The following is a 16944-nucleotide window of genomic DNA, read 5'->3' as shown; positions in this document are numbered from 1 at the left end:
TCTGGATTAATAGTTCAGCAATAAATACCACTATGCTATCGGTTATCTACATATTCTTCCTCAGGTTCAATGCCCAGATCTACTTACACTATTCCAAGTGGAGTCTAATTAAGGTTTTGTAGAGCTACAATATAACTCTATCCTCATATTCCAGTCCTGTAGATGTCAAGTCCGGAATTCCCCCTTTTCATGCCATTTTGAAGATATATGGTCCTGAACCCCAAAATCTCTGGACATCCACAATAATAATCATTGTACCATCTAGAAAGAATCTCATCTTATTTACTTCACTTCACTAAGTGGGTGTGGACACTTCAAACTAATGAAGATGCTTAGCTCAGGCGAGCATCTCAATCTATGGTTGGCCTGTATTTTGTCCTGTCACTTGAATTCTAACCCCTAAAGGCAGCAGAAATGAAACTGGTTGATTTTCTTGGCATATTAGCACACAGTTTAAATTTTGCATACATAGCACAAAGTGAGCAGAATTATGGCTTATAGATTAGGAGAGAGTGAGAACTGCAGATGCTGAAGATCAGAGTCAAAGAGTGTGGTGCTGGAAAAGCACAGCCAGTCAGGCAGCATTAGAGGAGCAGAACAGTCAACGTTTTGAGCATTCCCGGTTGAAGAGCTTATCCTTGAAACGTCAACTATCCTGTTGATCGGATGCTGGCTGACCGGCTGTGTTTTTCCAGCACCACACTTTTTGACTATGGCTTATAGATTCTCAGTTTGCTCAACTTAATCCTCTTCATTTTCGACTGATGTTCAACGACTATGCGCATATCCACATATCTTGCATTACAGACAGCTTGAGTGTGTGCTTCCACAATAAGGCACAGGAGTGGAAGTACCTGCAATTAATATTAACTTCACCACACTGCATAAAATGAAGTTAGAGTCAGCTGAGTAAGATTATTCCAAATTGTAATCAGTGAATGAAACCAAACATCAAAAAAAAGACTGAAGTTTCCATACCCCTGGCTGGACAAAGGTATCACCCAGTAAAAGCTTCATCACATGTTTACTGAAGTCAACAATGTTCTTTAGTCGACGGGGAGCTTCTTCCAATGCCTGCAAAATTAAATCATACATTAACACTTCAAAATGAAGTTGTACAAAAGTGGCATGTTTTGGACTCAGTTTATATTTCAACCTGGTTATCGCAGCACTGTGAAACAGTCTAAGTATAGTCATAATACTCCTACTTAATATTTGATTCTAATAACAAACAAAAAATCATATATTCTTTGTAGTTGTTAATCAGTTTTCTTTCAGTACTTCTCATATTTAAAATGCAAGTTCCATTTTGATGCCTAAAAGATAAGAAACCTATGATTACAGATCAACAATGAACATTTTGCTAGATATAGTCATCACATTACAACAGTATGGCACAAGAAAAATCACATAATTAAACCTGCTTTAACAATTTGTTAATTTGTTTTGCAATTCACTCTTGATTCGATTTTTCCTACCATTTACTCCTTTCATAGCTGATGATAGCCAGCAAATCTCTAGCTCTGCAGTTGTTATGTAGCTTGCCACTTCAAGACAGAACCAGATGATTTATGGCAGTGTACAATAAGGAGGTTAAATCAATTAACCTACAACTTGAATCTGGAACATGGATAAAAATGCTAATTTTAACTGTATTTGTTAGTTAACCTATTGTATTTGTGTATTGAAAATCTGTACTCATTATGTAAACTTAAAATTCTTACTGTAATCGTATCTATTCTCTTTGCTTCTTGCAAGATTACAAAAGGACTAAATACTGGGGACAAGTAGCTGTTTCATCTTACCCAAATCAGACATGGTTTGCATTTCAAAGGACTCTGCACAAAGTGTGATATCAATGAGTCATAAATGGGACAGGTTTAAGGGGACTGTTGTGGCACAGGGGTAGCATCCCTCCCTCTGGGAAAGGTCTAGCTTCAATTGACACCATATATAGAACGCCAAAAAAGAGAGAATTGGTTACAATAATCAATAAATATGGTACCTTTCAAAATTTTTAAACATAAAGAAATCAATATTATCAACTATGATTTACAGCATTAAAAATGAAAACTGTAGAGAACAGATGCACAAGAATTTAATGGAAGCAGAGTATGGTGGGAAAGGATTAAAACAAAAGCACTGAAAACGAACTACACTACTCCAGATTTTATTATTCTGCATTAAACCTCAGTTTCAATAGAACTCACTTCTCACTTCAATGGATCTGGCAAGTTGTGCCACAGAACCTCCCTACCCTGATTACACTTGCATTTGGCACCTAGTCAAGAGGATACGAAGAATTCCAGCAGTAATGTTGTCAAGCACAGTACACAAGTAATTACATTCAAGTGTTTCAAAGATAGCAAACAACCAAGCAAAATGCAGTGATGACCCTCAACTTTTCATTAAATTGTAACAAGCAAGTGGTTGGGAGTATGTACTTGGGATTAAAGGTAGATCAAAAACTTTTTAAAATGCCCAAGTGATCTGAAATTTATCATAATGGGGAGATTCTTAGATTAGAGTGTGGAAACAGGTCCTTCGGCCCAACAAGTCCACACCGACCCACCGAAGTGCAACCCACCCAGACCCATTCCCCTTCATTTACCCCTAACACTATGGAAAATTTAACATGGCCAATTCACCTAATCTGCACATTTTTGGACTGTGGGAGATCTGTCATCCCACAAACAACATTAGTTTTCCAGCAACAAAAGTGTTTTTTCCAACAGTAATTTAACAAGTGTGCTGTTAAAAGAAAAATCTAGTCACATTTCATTCAAGAAGATGAAACTTTTTCCAAGGTATTTTAACAGTGAAATCTACTCAATTGTAGTCTGGGACTTCAACAATGCATTTGACTGGAAGAGTACAATTACAAAAGTCAACTTCTCAATTTTAATAATGCAGGTGCAGACCACATTAGATTCACTTGGTTTCAGAAAAGTATTGAGAGAATTATGACAGTTTTAAATTTCATCATTGCCATGAAATGTTGGCATTACATTGTTTTACGTTAACTACCATTAGCAAAGTCAGCTTTTTTAGTTGCACGCAAACTACTTTAGCAGTAACAGAAATTATATTACCTGATTTGGCTGTGAACGTTCATTGGGAAATTTCAGAAAACGCAGTACTTGACAATGCTGCCAAAACAAAAGTCTCAAATAACTATTTATATTTGTCCTTCTACATGCTTATTCAACTAAATATACAATGAATAAACATATTAAATGATGTAGTTCTGCAAAACCAATATTGCTTGCTGGTCAACTCCATTTCAGTAAAATTAAATTTGGCTAGTCATAAGAAAATAAAGGCACGAACGCAAGAAATGTCTGCGATCATCTTCAAAGGAGATTAAACAACGAAGTTCACAGTGGCTCAGTGGTCAGCACTGCTGTCTCACAGCACCAAGGACCAGGGTTCAATTCCAGCCTTGATCGACTATCTGTGTGAAATTTGCACATTTGCCCCATGTCTGTGCACGTTTCCACCACTGCTCTGCTTTCAGCCGATAGTCCAAAAGATGTGTGGGTTAGGTGGATATGCTATGTTAATTTGCCCATGTCTCGGGATTTGCAGACGACCTAGACTAGCCATGAGAAACGCAGGGTTACAGGAATAGGTGTTGGTAGTGAGTCTGGTTGGGATTTTCTTCAGAGGGTTGGTATGGACTTGACGGCCAAATTCTTTGTTTGCATCATAAATCATGTGTTTATCATATACAGAATTTGTGCTTTATTTGGTGGGGGGGGGGCAGACCATCTCCCCTTCAGTATTAAAATCAATGGCAAGATTTTCATCAAAATCCTTTAGCTAGTTTCCTCAAATCTGAATTCCATCTCAAATGCCTGATCCAACCTGAACAATCTATCAAAGAACTTGTCATTAAAAACTACCATATTTCAATTGTTGTAGTATTACCAAACAGAATTTGGTTTCTAGACAACTAGCTGAACTTTTAAATCTAAAATAGCAGACATTATTAGGATGCTGTGTGAAAACTACTGCAGACGTTAATTACTGTAAATCACAAAACATTTCAATGTCATTTCTGTCAAGAAAACCAAAATGAGTTTTATTAAAAATTTTGCTTTCAAAGAAACAGAAAAACAAAGAATATTTTAAAGAACCACAATGCCCAGGTGACATTGTTCAATAGGACAGCATTTACTAGCTAAACAAATTGTAAGGTTGCTGATTGAACTCTTAGCTTCTGAAGGTATACTTAATGACTCAGCAACCACAGCTCCCTGGATTGGAGAATTGTAGAAATATACTTAAACATCTGGATAGGCTGGAACATTTTTTTTTCACTGAAGCATAGGAAGTTGAGAGGTGACCCTTACAAAGGTTAATAATATCATGCGGTGGGGGGTGGGGGGGGGTATTGTGACAATGCTGCTATTTTAACAAGGTCCTGTTGTCTTTTCCAAAAAAGTGTTGTACAAGGCAGAGTTGCCGAGAGGTCTGGCTTGAATGGCCTTTAAGGCCAATTTGATTATACTTGACAGATACTACACCAGGAAAAAGGCTTTCAAGTTTTAAAAAAATACTTGTCAATGAAAGGAGTGTGGCCAGTTCTCCCACTTCAGCTCTTCGAGTTTGGCTTGTTTTGGTTTTTAGCAGTCTGGCTGTTTTGAGGCTGCTAGTCAAAGAAACAGCTCCATGGGAAATGTTTCATGCTGAATCACTCTGTCACCTCTCTCTCTCTCTGATATCTTTCCTGTAAGACCAGTATTTGATTTTTTTCCTTTTTTACCAAGGGGTGTTTATGGAGATTGTTGCAAGTTGTTGGAACAGCATCATTAAGTCGGGATAATCTGTTGGGTTTTTGGATAGGTTAAGTTATTCTGTATCCTGTAATCTTGCAAATAAATGAGTTTTAAACAAAAACAAGTAGTTGGGCCAGCTACATCACTCCTAGAATATCCACTTATAGCTGCTTAAAAACAATTAACAAAATTAGGGTCTGGGCTACTTTCTTGAAATGTTTTGAGGGAGCCTGGCTTGGTCCATAACAGGATAGATAAGATAAATGGCAGATGTCTTTTCCCTAGGATGGGAAATTTGAAGACTGGATGCATTTTTTAAAGGTGTGAGGAGAAAGATTTAAAAAGAACATGAGGGACAGGTTTTTTTTTCAAACTCAGTGGCTCAAGCACGGAATAAGCTTCCAGAAGAAGTGGCAGATGCGGGTACAGTTACAACATTTAAAAGTTATCTAAATAAGTGCATGAATAAGAAATATTTGGAGGGATATGGACCATGTACAGGCAGGTGACACTAGTTTGGGATTGTGGTCGGCATGGACTGGTTGTACTGTTTTCATGTTGTTTGACTTTATGAAAACTTTGCAACTAAGAGTTCGGTAGTCTGTCAGATAATCGCTTGGTGTTCCATTTGGCCTCAAACACATGTCCTCAGAATGAAAACATAAAGGGGAAATCCAGCCTGGCCTTCTGATTATTACAAGACAACCTCTGCATATATTTCATCTCAGGACAAGATTAGACCTGAATATGATCCCTCCCAGCATGTAGGGAAAAAGAAACTCAGCAAATACAATACTCTTGTTAGTTCCATACCAATACTGGATCAGTATTCAGGTGATTCCAGATATACTGAAAGTGCTTTTGCACTTCTCAACCCACCATATAACATTCATTTATCCACTTAGCCAGCAATGAATTTGCATTTGCATAGATTTGCAAAGTCACATGCAATCATATCTCATTGGAAAGACTGGCACCCCAAGTAGTTTATTACACTTATCCAAAACATAGAAGAGAAGCAGTAAAGATTATAAACTTTGCAGCATTATAGGGACAGCCTGAGACAAGAGGTCAAGTGAATAACTGGTACAGACAGCCTGCATAGACTTGATGGGCTCAATGGTGCTTTTCCATCCAGAATCATTAACAGCTATACATCTCATACTGAATTCTATCAACAAGAAAAATCTGAATCTAAACAAACCAAATATGATAAAATGCAGATATTCAGTGAGCTTATTTAGATTATTCGCACAATAATGAAATCAGTGATACAAGATGGCATTTGAATCTGCTTAATGCATTTTCAGCATAAATTATTAGTTTAAACCAGTTAGACATTAAGAGACAGGTCATTAATTCATTCTGGATGGATGCGTTGTCCCAGTCAACTGGGACAACACATCCAACCTCAGATAAGCCAAATAGAGACATGCACGAGAATTCCTGGAAGCATGGCATTGTAACCAGAACTCAAACACATCAACTTGGACCCCATTCACCACCCCACTGAGAAAAAGAACAAGAAATGACATCACCACCCCCAAGGAAAGCTAAACACACATAGAAAGTAGGCTATGCCATGACTGCTTCATCCGAAGGCTCACTGATGTTACCTAGTATGGTGATGAAACGTCAGAAAGTGAACCTTACAGCTCACCAAGCAAACGTACATCCAGGTAAATAGGCAGTTGGGTTTAACACAGGTATTAGACCAATATATTTTGTTTTTCCTAGCAAATACAGCGACACCAACTCTTCTTTCCATGCTCTTTTTCTTTTCATAAATAGGTTATAATCACTCCCAGTCATGACTTTTCTGTCTCCATATCTCAGCAATCACAACCATGTTTTGGTCCTTATGACCTATCATGTCTCATACTTTCCTGTTTTATTACAGGCAACATGCAAACTTGCTTCCAATCCTAGTTAGGCAGAAATTTCAGGACAGTGAACATGCCAAATTTTACATCTTGCCATGCTTCTGGTCAAGCAGATTGGGCCAGCCTGCTTTCGGTAACTGAGTGATCAGACTGTTGCACCAAATGGCTAATGATTTATGTTACTCATCTACTTTTTAAAGTCGCCATGCATTTTTTTTTTAAGTAGAAGTTTACTTTTCAAACTTTGCTGGTTTCAGAGAGCTGGATTCAAGATACCATTCAATACTTTGTATTCTTTGTTCGTCACATTATAAAAAGGACAGAGGGTCTGGAGAAGATACAAAGATGTCAAAAATAAGCAAACAAGCTGGTTTCTCTTCTTTTGACAGACCTCTTAAAAAAGGTAGTTAAAATTACAAAAGATTTCATTAAAGTAGAGAAAGAGAAAAATGGGAAGAACAAAGCTAGAGGCCATTAATCAGGTTAAAATGATCAGCAAAATGTCAAAGAGGGAACAGTGATAATGTGGAAGGCAGTGCCAGACAGTAGATGAGGCAAATAACAAAATGAATTAAGAGGCTAAATAATCCTGTTCAGAGGCTGACATAGAGGGTTAATGTTCATAGAGTTAAAGTAAGGCAGAAGCTCAAGTGAATCACAAGTGTCAGCATGAGTTGATTACCCAGTCCTGTACTATAATTTCTACGTAATTTACAGTTCAACAGTAATCAAGCTACTTTTATTTAAAAAAATATTGTTAGTTATTTGGATAAGATTGTGTTTTTGGGATTGTCTTTACAATTCAAATAAAATGAAGGCGGCGACCTAAACTGAAGTCTGACTGACAACTGATCAAGGAAATGGGGTTAAAGATTAAAGGAAAGGTTTATTACTCTGGGAAGAAGGTGCAAAGTATTAACACTTTATGACTATGCTAAAGGTAGCTCTGATATACAGACTGAGTTTGAAAAGTCCCACCCAACGTGTTAACAAAGTCAGATTGTAAATATTTACAATGTAAACTGTCCACTTAGTTCCAAGATGAAAAAGCAGACTCTCAAGGATACAAGGCCATGTGATTCACACTAAGAAGATAGTATAGAGGAATCAGAATGTTCAGTTGAAAGGCTAGTCTTCTAGGGTCCAGGAAGGAGAGCAGCAGCTAGAGACCAAAAGCATTTATGATTCAAGTCATCACCGGAGGAATTTGCTACTGCATGGTGGACAAGAGAAAGTAGTGGCTGTAAGAGCTGCTCCTTTGGAAGATTTCTTTTCCAGTGCTGGAGCTGATTTTCTGGATTTCTTGGAACAGTAATTACTGTTTAATTAGCTCTTGCTTTGTTTTGGAACTTTAACATAAATCAAAACAATGATGCTTTAAAACGGGGGGTGGGGAAGGGAGACAGAGATAGAGACATGTAAAGCACGTGGGGGTTGTTCTGAGAACTGCTCGAGTTCAGACAAAAAAAAGCAGTGATTCTTCACAGCTCACTGGCTGTGCAGTTTCAAGCATCTCTGGACATCAGAGTTGGGTCCAAGAAAATTAAACAGTGAAATTTCACAGCTGACCTTGGACAGACCTCATTATCAGAGATACTGACAGCTGGAAACCAGGCAAAACATAAATCTTAATTTTTTTAATGTAAATCTACAATAAATCAGATACGGTGTTTTTTTAGTGTGTTTTATTATAATAAGTTATCCAGGAGCAGTGTTTTTAAGAGCAGAATGCTATGTTATTTCCTGAGTTTGTAGATTGTTAAGGTGCAGAGAGGTCTTTAGCATTAGTGTGCTCTTCCCGTCAGATGTGGGAGAATTTCAATGTTGCTCATGATTACGTTTACACGAAGTGTGTTTGATTGCAAATCCTATCTGATTGCATGGATCAGCTGGAGCAGCAGTTCAAGGCAATGAGGAATTTACAGGAGCCAGAGGGTATGATGGATGACAGTTTTGGGAAGATAGAAAGGCTGCCAATACAGTCAGGTAGAATGGTTACTTCAAGGAGAGGTAGGCAAGTAGTGTAGGAGTCTCCTGCAGTGATCCCCAATCACAAATGTTACGATCTGCCTGCACTGCACACAAATGAAACTTTTTAGTGTACCCAGGTACATGTAACAACAATAAATCAAGTATGGTGTTTTGGAAAATGAAGGTGGTGCTGGACTCTCGGGGGAGTGTAGCACTGACAGCCAGGTTTCTAGAAACAAGAGTGTCTACTGTAATGAGGGGTACATTAGGTTCCAAAAATGATGGGGCCTCTCATCAGACATCTCTGCACCTGACAGGGAGACACCAGACTGGTGTGTTACCTCCCTGCTGCCACAGTCAAGGATGACTCAGAGGGTGCAGAATATTCTCAAAGGGGAGAGGGACCAGCAGGAGGTTGCTGTACATACTGATTCCAACAAGATTGAAAGAGAAGAGAACAAGGTTCTGAGGAGAAAATATATGTAATTAGGCAGGTGGTTAAAATGTAGATCCTCAGAAACCTCGAGGACATCTGATCTTTTCTCCAGGTAAGGGAGTCCAAAACTAAAGGACATAGGTTTAAGGTGAGAGGGGGAAAAACGTGAGAGACCTAAGAGGCAACTTTTTCACGCAGAGAATGGTGCGTGTATAGAACAAGTGGCCAGAGGAAGTGGTGGAGGTTGGTACAATTACAAAATTCAAAAGCCACCTGGATGGGTATATGAATAGGAAGGGCTTAGAGGGATGTGGGCCAAATGGAATTAAATTTATTTAGTAGATCAGACTTCTCAAGAATATATGTCTTGAAAGGTCTGGGATTTACATATGAATCAATCGAAACCTTCTTCCCCATTCTAAGTGGTTGAAGACTTAACAGCAATCTAGGTTTGTTCAATACATCACATTTGTTACATTACACTTGGATTTTTTTTATTATAAATTCTGTGGCCAATGGTCCTGCCCCACTAGCCATCTGACAAAGGAGCAACATTCCAAAAGCTTGTACTTCCAAATAAACCTGTTAGCCTATAACCTAGAATTGTCCAGTTTTTAAACTGATTGAAGTTATACTGTAATTGATTATATTCCATCTTGTGATAGAACTTAATTAGAGTAGACAAAAAAACTACTGAACTGACCAGCTCTTGCCACTAGGTAATCCAAGGAGTTTTACGACAATTCAGAACAGAAGCCAGGAGAAAGACTTTCTAGAAAAAAAACAGAGGGTGGGAATAGGAAGGGAAGTGTGAAGTGGGACTGATGACAGACGCAGGAACCAGAAAAAGGCATTTCAGGGCAGTGCAGGAGTGGAGGTGAGGATAAAAATCTCAAAAACAGGCATGCCACAGGACTGAACGTCTGCGAATAAAATTAAACAAACTCTCAAGTATTTATCTTAAATACCGCCATTTTATTAACATTAAAGCAAAATAATGCTGAGTCAATTTTTGTAAGGGGATCCAACTTCAATTCCACCATGGCAGATTATGCAATTTGGAAATTCAGGAAATAGGAGTCCACTGATTACTTAGAAGCCATTGCTGACTGTCAGAAAAAGCTCATCTGGTTCACTACTGTCCTTTCAAGATGGAAATCTGCCACTCTCATCTGGCACAACAACGTGGTTGACTCTTAACTGCCTTCTGAGCAAATGAAAGACTATTAGAACCCTCACCGATTTTTCATTCCTTTTAGTCTATTATCAATTTTGGTTTTGAACTTTGAACTGGAAATTGACTTGTGGAAACAGCTTGTTCTAAGCGGAAAACAATCAACCAACCAAACAAGCTTTTGTTAATTACGAGTCCAAGCATGGTGGTTAAATGCTGGCTGATTCTTGATTAAATAGGACTCCTTCAGACACAGGACATCAGGAAGAACAGTGTTGAAACAGATAACACAAGTTGGCTGTTAACTAGGTCAATACCTGGGAATCGTTCTGACATATCTGGAAGAAACCCTACATTCAATCAGATAAACAGGCGTTGAATGGTAATTGAGGCCTCAGGAAAAGATTATCAGTCTATCAGGAGAAGTTTATCAGAGTTGAAGTTTATTGTTAGAACTATGTTTCCTGTGGAGCAGAGGTGGCGATGACACACACAATTAAGATTTGAAAGCTCCCTTCCTAACCTACCACACAAGCTTCCAGGTGTCCAAAGAGCAGAAAGCAGAGTTGGGATTATGACTTCCTTGACCTGAGTGAACTGAAAACCTGACCCTGATCAACATGTCCAGAAAAATCAAACAAGGAGGCCACATCTACGCCTGTGAAACACCACACCATTAAAACTGTTTAAGTGATCTGGCCAATTGTGTTTTTTCTTTTATTTCTCCCATTTTTTGTGAATGAGGGCTGAAAACAAGTGTCTTGGGTTTAAACGTAGACATTAATTGGATTACCTTGTTGTTTAATTACTTCCTGTCAATTTATTAAATATGCCATAACTAAGTTTTTTGCTTAAAATACCAAACTGGTGTCTAGAAGTAATCATTTGTGAAGTCTGGATTTGGCTATTCAAAAGTCTGGTTAGGAACCAAATGGGTAGCAAGTGTGGAACAAGAATAGCAAAGAAAGGAGCAGATGAGGAAGCAGCAACTGAGCTAGAGAATGGAGGGAGCCAGCGATGAGCACACAATTGCATCAGCATCAACTTCCTGTTCCAGTGTGGTGCAGATACAGAATGATGTTTGTGACACCTTTTTCCTGTTCAAGTGCAACAGCAGAAGATAATGATTGTTTGAAATACCTCCAGTAATTACATCGCTCCCTGCTTCATTTCTTTCATAATCTGTCAAGGATATATCTTTGCCCCCAACTTTCAAAATTTACATGCTGTCTGGTGAAAGTATCACCCAGAGTCAGTTTCTGCAATGCTAATTAGGCTTATGCTAAGGACTGCAAGTCTTAATTTTCCACACATGGATCCCTCCATTTCCCTTGCATTGTCAGACTCCCAAGAACAAAGTCATAAATTCCTCCTGGTAAAACTTCAAGAGTTCCTCTCCACAGATTTGACTAGCCCAAAGATATCAGATCATATTATGTGTTAAATATAGCCAGAGTCCCAATATATACAGCTTTGTCCAATCATTTGCTATTGCATTCCCTCTCCCACACCCATTCAATTATACTCAAAGTATATGCTATTCCAAGTCTAATTGTCACCATTTCAGCTTAAAATTTTATATCTTGCACAGACTGCCTGGTACATCTGCAGCTTCAACAGAAGCTTTCTGCATTTTTAAATGTCAAGCCTAAGAAGGTCAGTGTTTTCAAAACATTTACCAGCAAAGCTTCAATATTATAACAAATCACAATAATCGGTCAACACACAGATCTGCCATTTATTGATTGTATCAACACTTTATGGACTCATTGGTGATTTACCTATTCTAGCAAATCCAAACCATCTTAAAAACAACAAACAAGGAAACAACTAAATTAAAACTGAATTAAAGATCACAACATTAGGTTAAAGTCCCAACGCTTATTTGGAAGCAAGCTTTGAAGAAACTTTCGAAGTGCTGCTACTTCATCAGGGGGTTGGGGAGCAAGACCATAAGGCACAGAATTTATAGCAAAAGATTATGAGTCATGCGGCTGAAATAAATTAAATAAACTTAGATTAAATCTTTCATCTTTTGGAATAGTTTTGCGAGTTTTGGTTCATTAATATGTAAATCCCAAAACTCCTTTCAAGTCACATTCTCAAGATACATTTTGTTAGAAAACATGAAGTTGTCATCTCAGCTCAGACAATGCATTGAAGGTGTGAGGTCAGAGTCTGTCTGGATCCCAATCTTGAGCCAGACTGGTTCTATTTCTAAAGTGGAATTTACAGAATCTTACATAGACTGACTGTAGATTATGCATTTTTTGAGCAAAATAAAAGAATTCTGCAAATACAGATTCATCTCATAAGCTGATATGTGCGCGCTTGCAGGAGAAACGGAGGTGTGTATGCAAGTGCCTGCGAGACAGTGTGTGTATTTGAGTGTGTACGTTTAGTCAAGTGTAGGGATGGGGTACAAGCCTGTGAAAGTGCGTGCAAGGGTGAGAATGCGGTGTGTACGTACATATGAGATAGAAGGTGTGTATGAGAGAGGGTCTACGTTAGTGTGAGAGTATGTAGGAGCGAGAGAGAGTGGGAGAGGGAGTATATAGTGCAACGGGATGACCTGTCATGTGATACGAACCCAAGGTCCCAATTGAGGCCATCTCTACGGGTACCGAATTTGGTTATCAGCCTCTGTTTGGCTACTTTGTGTTGTTGCTTGTGCCGAAGTCTGCCTCGGAGGACACACACCCAAAAGCCTGAGGCCAAAATGTCCCGCACTGCTGAGGTGTTCTCGGAGGAAACACCCTTGCCTGCTGATATGCGGTGTCCGTTCATCCATTGTCATAGCATCTGCTCAGTCTTGCCAACATAGCATGCCTCAGGGCATCCTTGCCTGCAGCATAGGAGAGACCACATTTGCCAAGTCACATGAGCACCTGCCGCATACCTGGTGGCAGGCATTCCCACGTGCAACACGGACACGTCCCATCATGTATGCAGCAGGTACATGGACAGATGAATCGACACTGCACAACAATCACTAGGCAATGGTGTTCCCTCCCAGTACTTCAACTGGTCTGGGACATTCGCCTGACCGTCCTCCAAAGCCAACTACAGGACAAACAAACAATAACGCAAGGCGGCTAAGCAGAAGCTGATAGCCAAGTTCAAAATCTATGAGGATGGCCTCAAACAGGACCTTGGGTTTATGTCAGGGTGGCCCCACTGCACTATGTAGACAGCCACTCTCTCTCAGGCTTGTACCCCATCTGACTTAAACACAGACTTTACCAAGCTTAGCCACACCCTCACATCCACACGCACCCAGACACAAGTTTATGGGATGAATCTGTATTTGCAGAATTATGTTTTATTTTGCTCAAAAAAATGCATAACCTACAGTCAATCCATGTAAGATTCTGTAAATTCCACTTGAGAAATAGAACCAGTCTGACTCAAGATTGGGATACAGACAGACTTTAACCTCTCACCTTTAATGCATTGTCTGAGCAGAGATGACACATTTTGTTGGAAAGCCTTAAGTTATCTTGAGAATGTGACTTGAACAGAGTTCTGGGATTTACACATTAATGAACCAAAATTAGCTAAACCATTCGAAAAGATGAAGGATTTAATTTAAGTTTGTTTAATATATTTCAGCCACATGACACTGTTGTTTTGTTATAAATTCTGTGTCTTATGGTCCTGCTCCACACAAACTGATTAAGCAGCAGTGCCTCGAAAGCTGGTGCTTCCACGTAAACCTGTTAGGACTATAACCTGGTCTTGTGTGATTTTTAAGTTTGTCCACCCCAGTCCAACACCAGCTCCTCAAATTAAAACTGACCTAATTTGCTTGATATGCACCCAAATGACAGGTCAACATACTTCAGGGGTGGCACGCAGCTCAGTGGTTAGCACTGCTGCCTCACAGCACCAGGGTCCCAGGTTCAATTCCAGCCTCGGGTGACTTTCTCCCAGCGTCTGCATGGGTTTCCTCCGGGTGCTCCAGTTTCCTCCCACAGTCCAAAGATGTGCAGGTTAGGTGAACTGGCCATGCTAAATTGCCCATAGCGTTAGGTGCATTATTCAGAGGGAAATGGGTCTGGGTGGGTTATGCTTCGGATGGTCTAATCTGAAGTGCCAAAACGGTTACAAGAACTAGTACCAACATAATAAAACTATGCATCCTAAAAGATACACATCTCAATAAGGGCCACTCAATGGTACAGCCCACAAAAGACTCTCTTATTTCGGCCCTGTGGCCCAACATTTCAAGTCCCCTCCCACTTTGCCGAGGACATGCAGGTCCTGGGCCTCCTCCACTGCCGCTCCCTCACCACCCAACGCCTGGAGGAAGGATGCCTCATCTTCCGCTTCGGAACACTTCAACCCCAGAACATCAATGTGGACTTCCTAGTTTCCTCATTTCCCCTCCCCCCACCTTACCCCAGCTCCAACCTTCCAGCTCAGCACCGCTCTAGTGACCTGTCCTACCTGCCTATCTTCCTTCCCACCTATCCACTCCATCCCCATTCATCTTTGTACTCAATGTTACTTTCTCCCCACTCCCATCCCCCTCTCCTTTATCTCTCCATCCTGCAGGCTCCCTGTCTCTATTCCTGATGAAGGGCTTTTGCCAGAAACGTCAATTTTCCTGCTCCTTGGATGTTGCCTGACCTGCTGTTCTTTTCCAGCACCACTTTAACCCTGCCTCTTATTTTATGATATTATTAAATTTCATGTAGTTGTAGGTGTAGAATCACTACACTGCCCAAATGCAAGTTCAGCTCAAATACCCAATTCATTTCCCTGGAAGATACTAATGGTCCAGCAGTGGCAAACTAACATTATGTGTAGTTCCAGCATCATAACCACCCAAGAGATTAAAAACACATCCAAAGTATTGAGAAGGAAAACACATAGGACTTTCCCTTCTTCAAAAGAGAAGAATGTAACAGTTTCATCAGCAAATAGGCAGACAGCTACAACAAAGATGCATCAGACAGAGTGCACATATCAGAAATCCAGTCACAAAAACCTTCATATGAGTATAGATTTCTAAGATGTGCAATCAGCCCACACCATTTGAAGCCATTACCAATCACGGTGCTGCATTGCAAAGAATCAAAATTCAGCAAAGATCCATTTACATGACACTGAAGACAACATCAGAAGAGAGCAGACTAAATCAAGCGGGCTCAAAGGGGTCATGAAATAACTTCAGAGAACCCAAAGCATTTTATTAATATATAAGCAACAAGGTGGTAACTAAAAAAAAGGGGTTGGTCTACTAAAAGATAAGGAAGGAAGGTTGTGCTGAACCTGAGAAACAGGTGAGATTCTCCACGATTACTTTGCATCAGTGTTCATTGAAGAGAAGTACATGATGAGTGTTGAGATGAGAGATAGATGTTTGTTTACTCAGGAACACTTGACGTAAGGAGGAAAGATGTGTTGGGTAAGCTAAAGGCTATTAAGGTGGACAAATCCCCAGGACCGGATAGGATCTATTGCAGGTTGTTGAGGGTGGGGAGAGAGGAAATAGCTGGGGCCCTGACAGATATCTTTGTAATGTACTTAAACACAAGTGAAGTGTTGGAGGACTGGAGGGTTGCTAATGTTGTCCCTCTGTAGAAGGGTAGTAGGGATATTCCAGTGAGCCTGAAGTCAGTGGTAGGAAAGTTGTTGGAGAAGGTAGGAGGGATAAAATCTATTTATATTTAGAAAAGATAGGCAACATGGTTTTGTGCAGAGGAGATCATGCCTTATCGACTGAATAGAGTTCTTTGAGGAAGTGACCAAGTTGATAGATGAAGGAAGGGCTGTAAATGCCATATACATGGATTTTAGTAAGGCATTTGATAAAGTTCCCCATGGTAAGCTAATGGAGAAAGTGAAGTCACATGGTGTGCAGGGTGTTCTAGCTAGGTGGATAAAGAACTGGTTGAGCAACAGGAGACAGAGAGAAGTAGTTGGAGGGAGTTCTTCAAAATGGAGAAAGGTGACCAGTGGTGTTCCACAGGAGTCAGTGCTGGGGCCACTGTTGTTTGCGATACACATAAATGAACCGGAAGAGGGCACTGATGGTATGATCAGTAAGTTTGCAGATGGCACAACGATTGGTGGAGTTGCAGAAAGCATAAGGGACTGTCAAAGAATACAGGAGAAATAAAGGTAGACTGGAGAGTTGGGCAGAGAAGTGGCAGATGGAGTTCAATCCGGGCAAATGTGAGGTGATGCATTTTGTGAAGTCTAATTCTAGAGCCAACTATACTATAAACGGAAGAGCTTTGGGAAAAGTTGATGAGCAGAGAGATCTTGGAGTACAGGTCCATTGTTCCCTGAAGGAAACTGCACAGGTGGATAGAACGGTCAAGGGGCATATGGCATGCTCGCCTTCATTGGATGGGCTATTGACTATAAGAGCTGACGGGTCATGTTAAAATTGTACAAGACTTTAGTTCGCCCGCATTTAGAATACTGTGTACAGTTCTAGTTGCCACATTACCAAAAGGACATGGACACTTTAAAAAAGGTGCAGAGGTGGCTTACGAGGATGTTGGCTGGTATGGAAGGTGCTAGCTATGAAGAAAGGTTGAGTAGGTTAGGATTGTTTTCATTAGAAAAAAGGAGATTGAGGGGGGACCTGATTGAGGTCTACAAAATCATGAAAGGTATAGACACAGTCAATAGAGATAAGCTTTTTCCCAGGATGAGGGATTCAATAACGAGAAATCAGGCTTT

At 40.0% G+C, this 16944-nt stretch overlaps 1 protein-coding gene across 1 annotated transcript in view; it reads right to left on the bottom strand.

The window, feature by feature from the left end:
• The window catches only part of ippk (inositol 1,3,4,5,6-pentakisphosphate 2-kinase), an 82807-nt gene that overhangs the window by 46935 nt on the left and 18928 nt on the right, over positions 1–16944 (bottom strand). Inside the window, exons 2-3 of the mRNA XM_060835494.1 lie at positions 3093–3149; positions 979–1074 (exon numbers count right to left, since the gene is read on the bottom strand). Of these exons, the coding sequence (XP_060691477.1) occupies positions 979–1074; positions 3093–3149 (153 nt within the window). The remainder of the gene's footprint in view (positions 1–978; positions 1075–3092; positions 3150–16944) is intronic.

Source organism: Hemiscyllium ocellatum, chromosome 14, assembly GCF_020745735.1.
Source record: "Hemiscyllium ocellatum isolate sHemOce1 chromosome 14, sHemOce1.pat.X.cur, whole genome shotgun sequence".
NCBI lineage: Eukaryota > Metazoa > Chordata > Chondrichthyes > Orectolobiformes > Hemiscylliidae > Hemiscyllium > Hemiscyllium ocellatum.
Note: the sequence above shows the minus strand (reverse complement) of the source record. Positions and strands in the feature narration are given on the sequence as shown.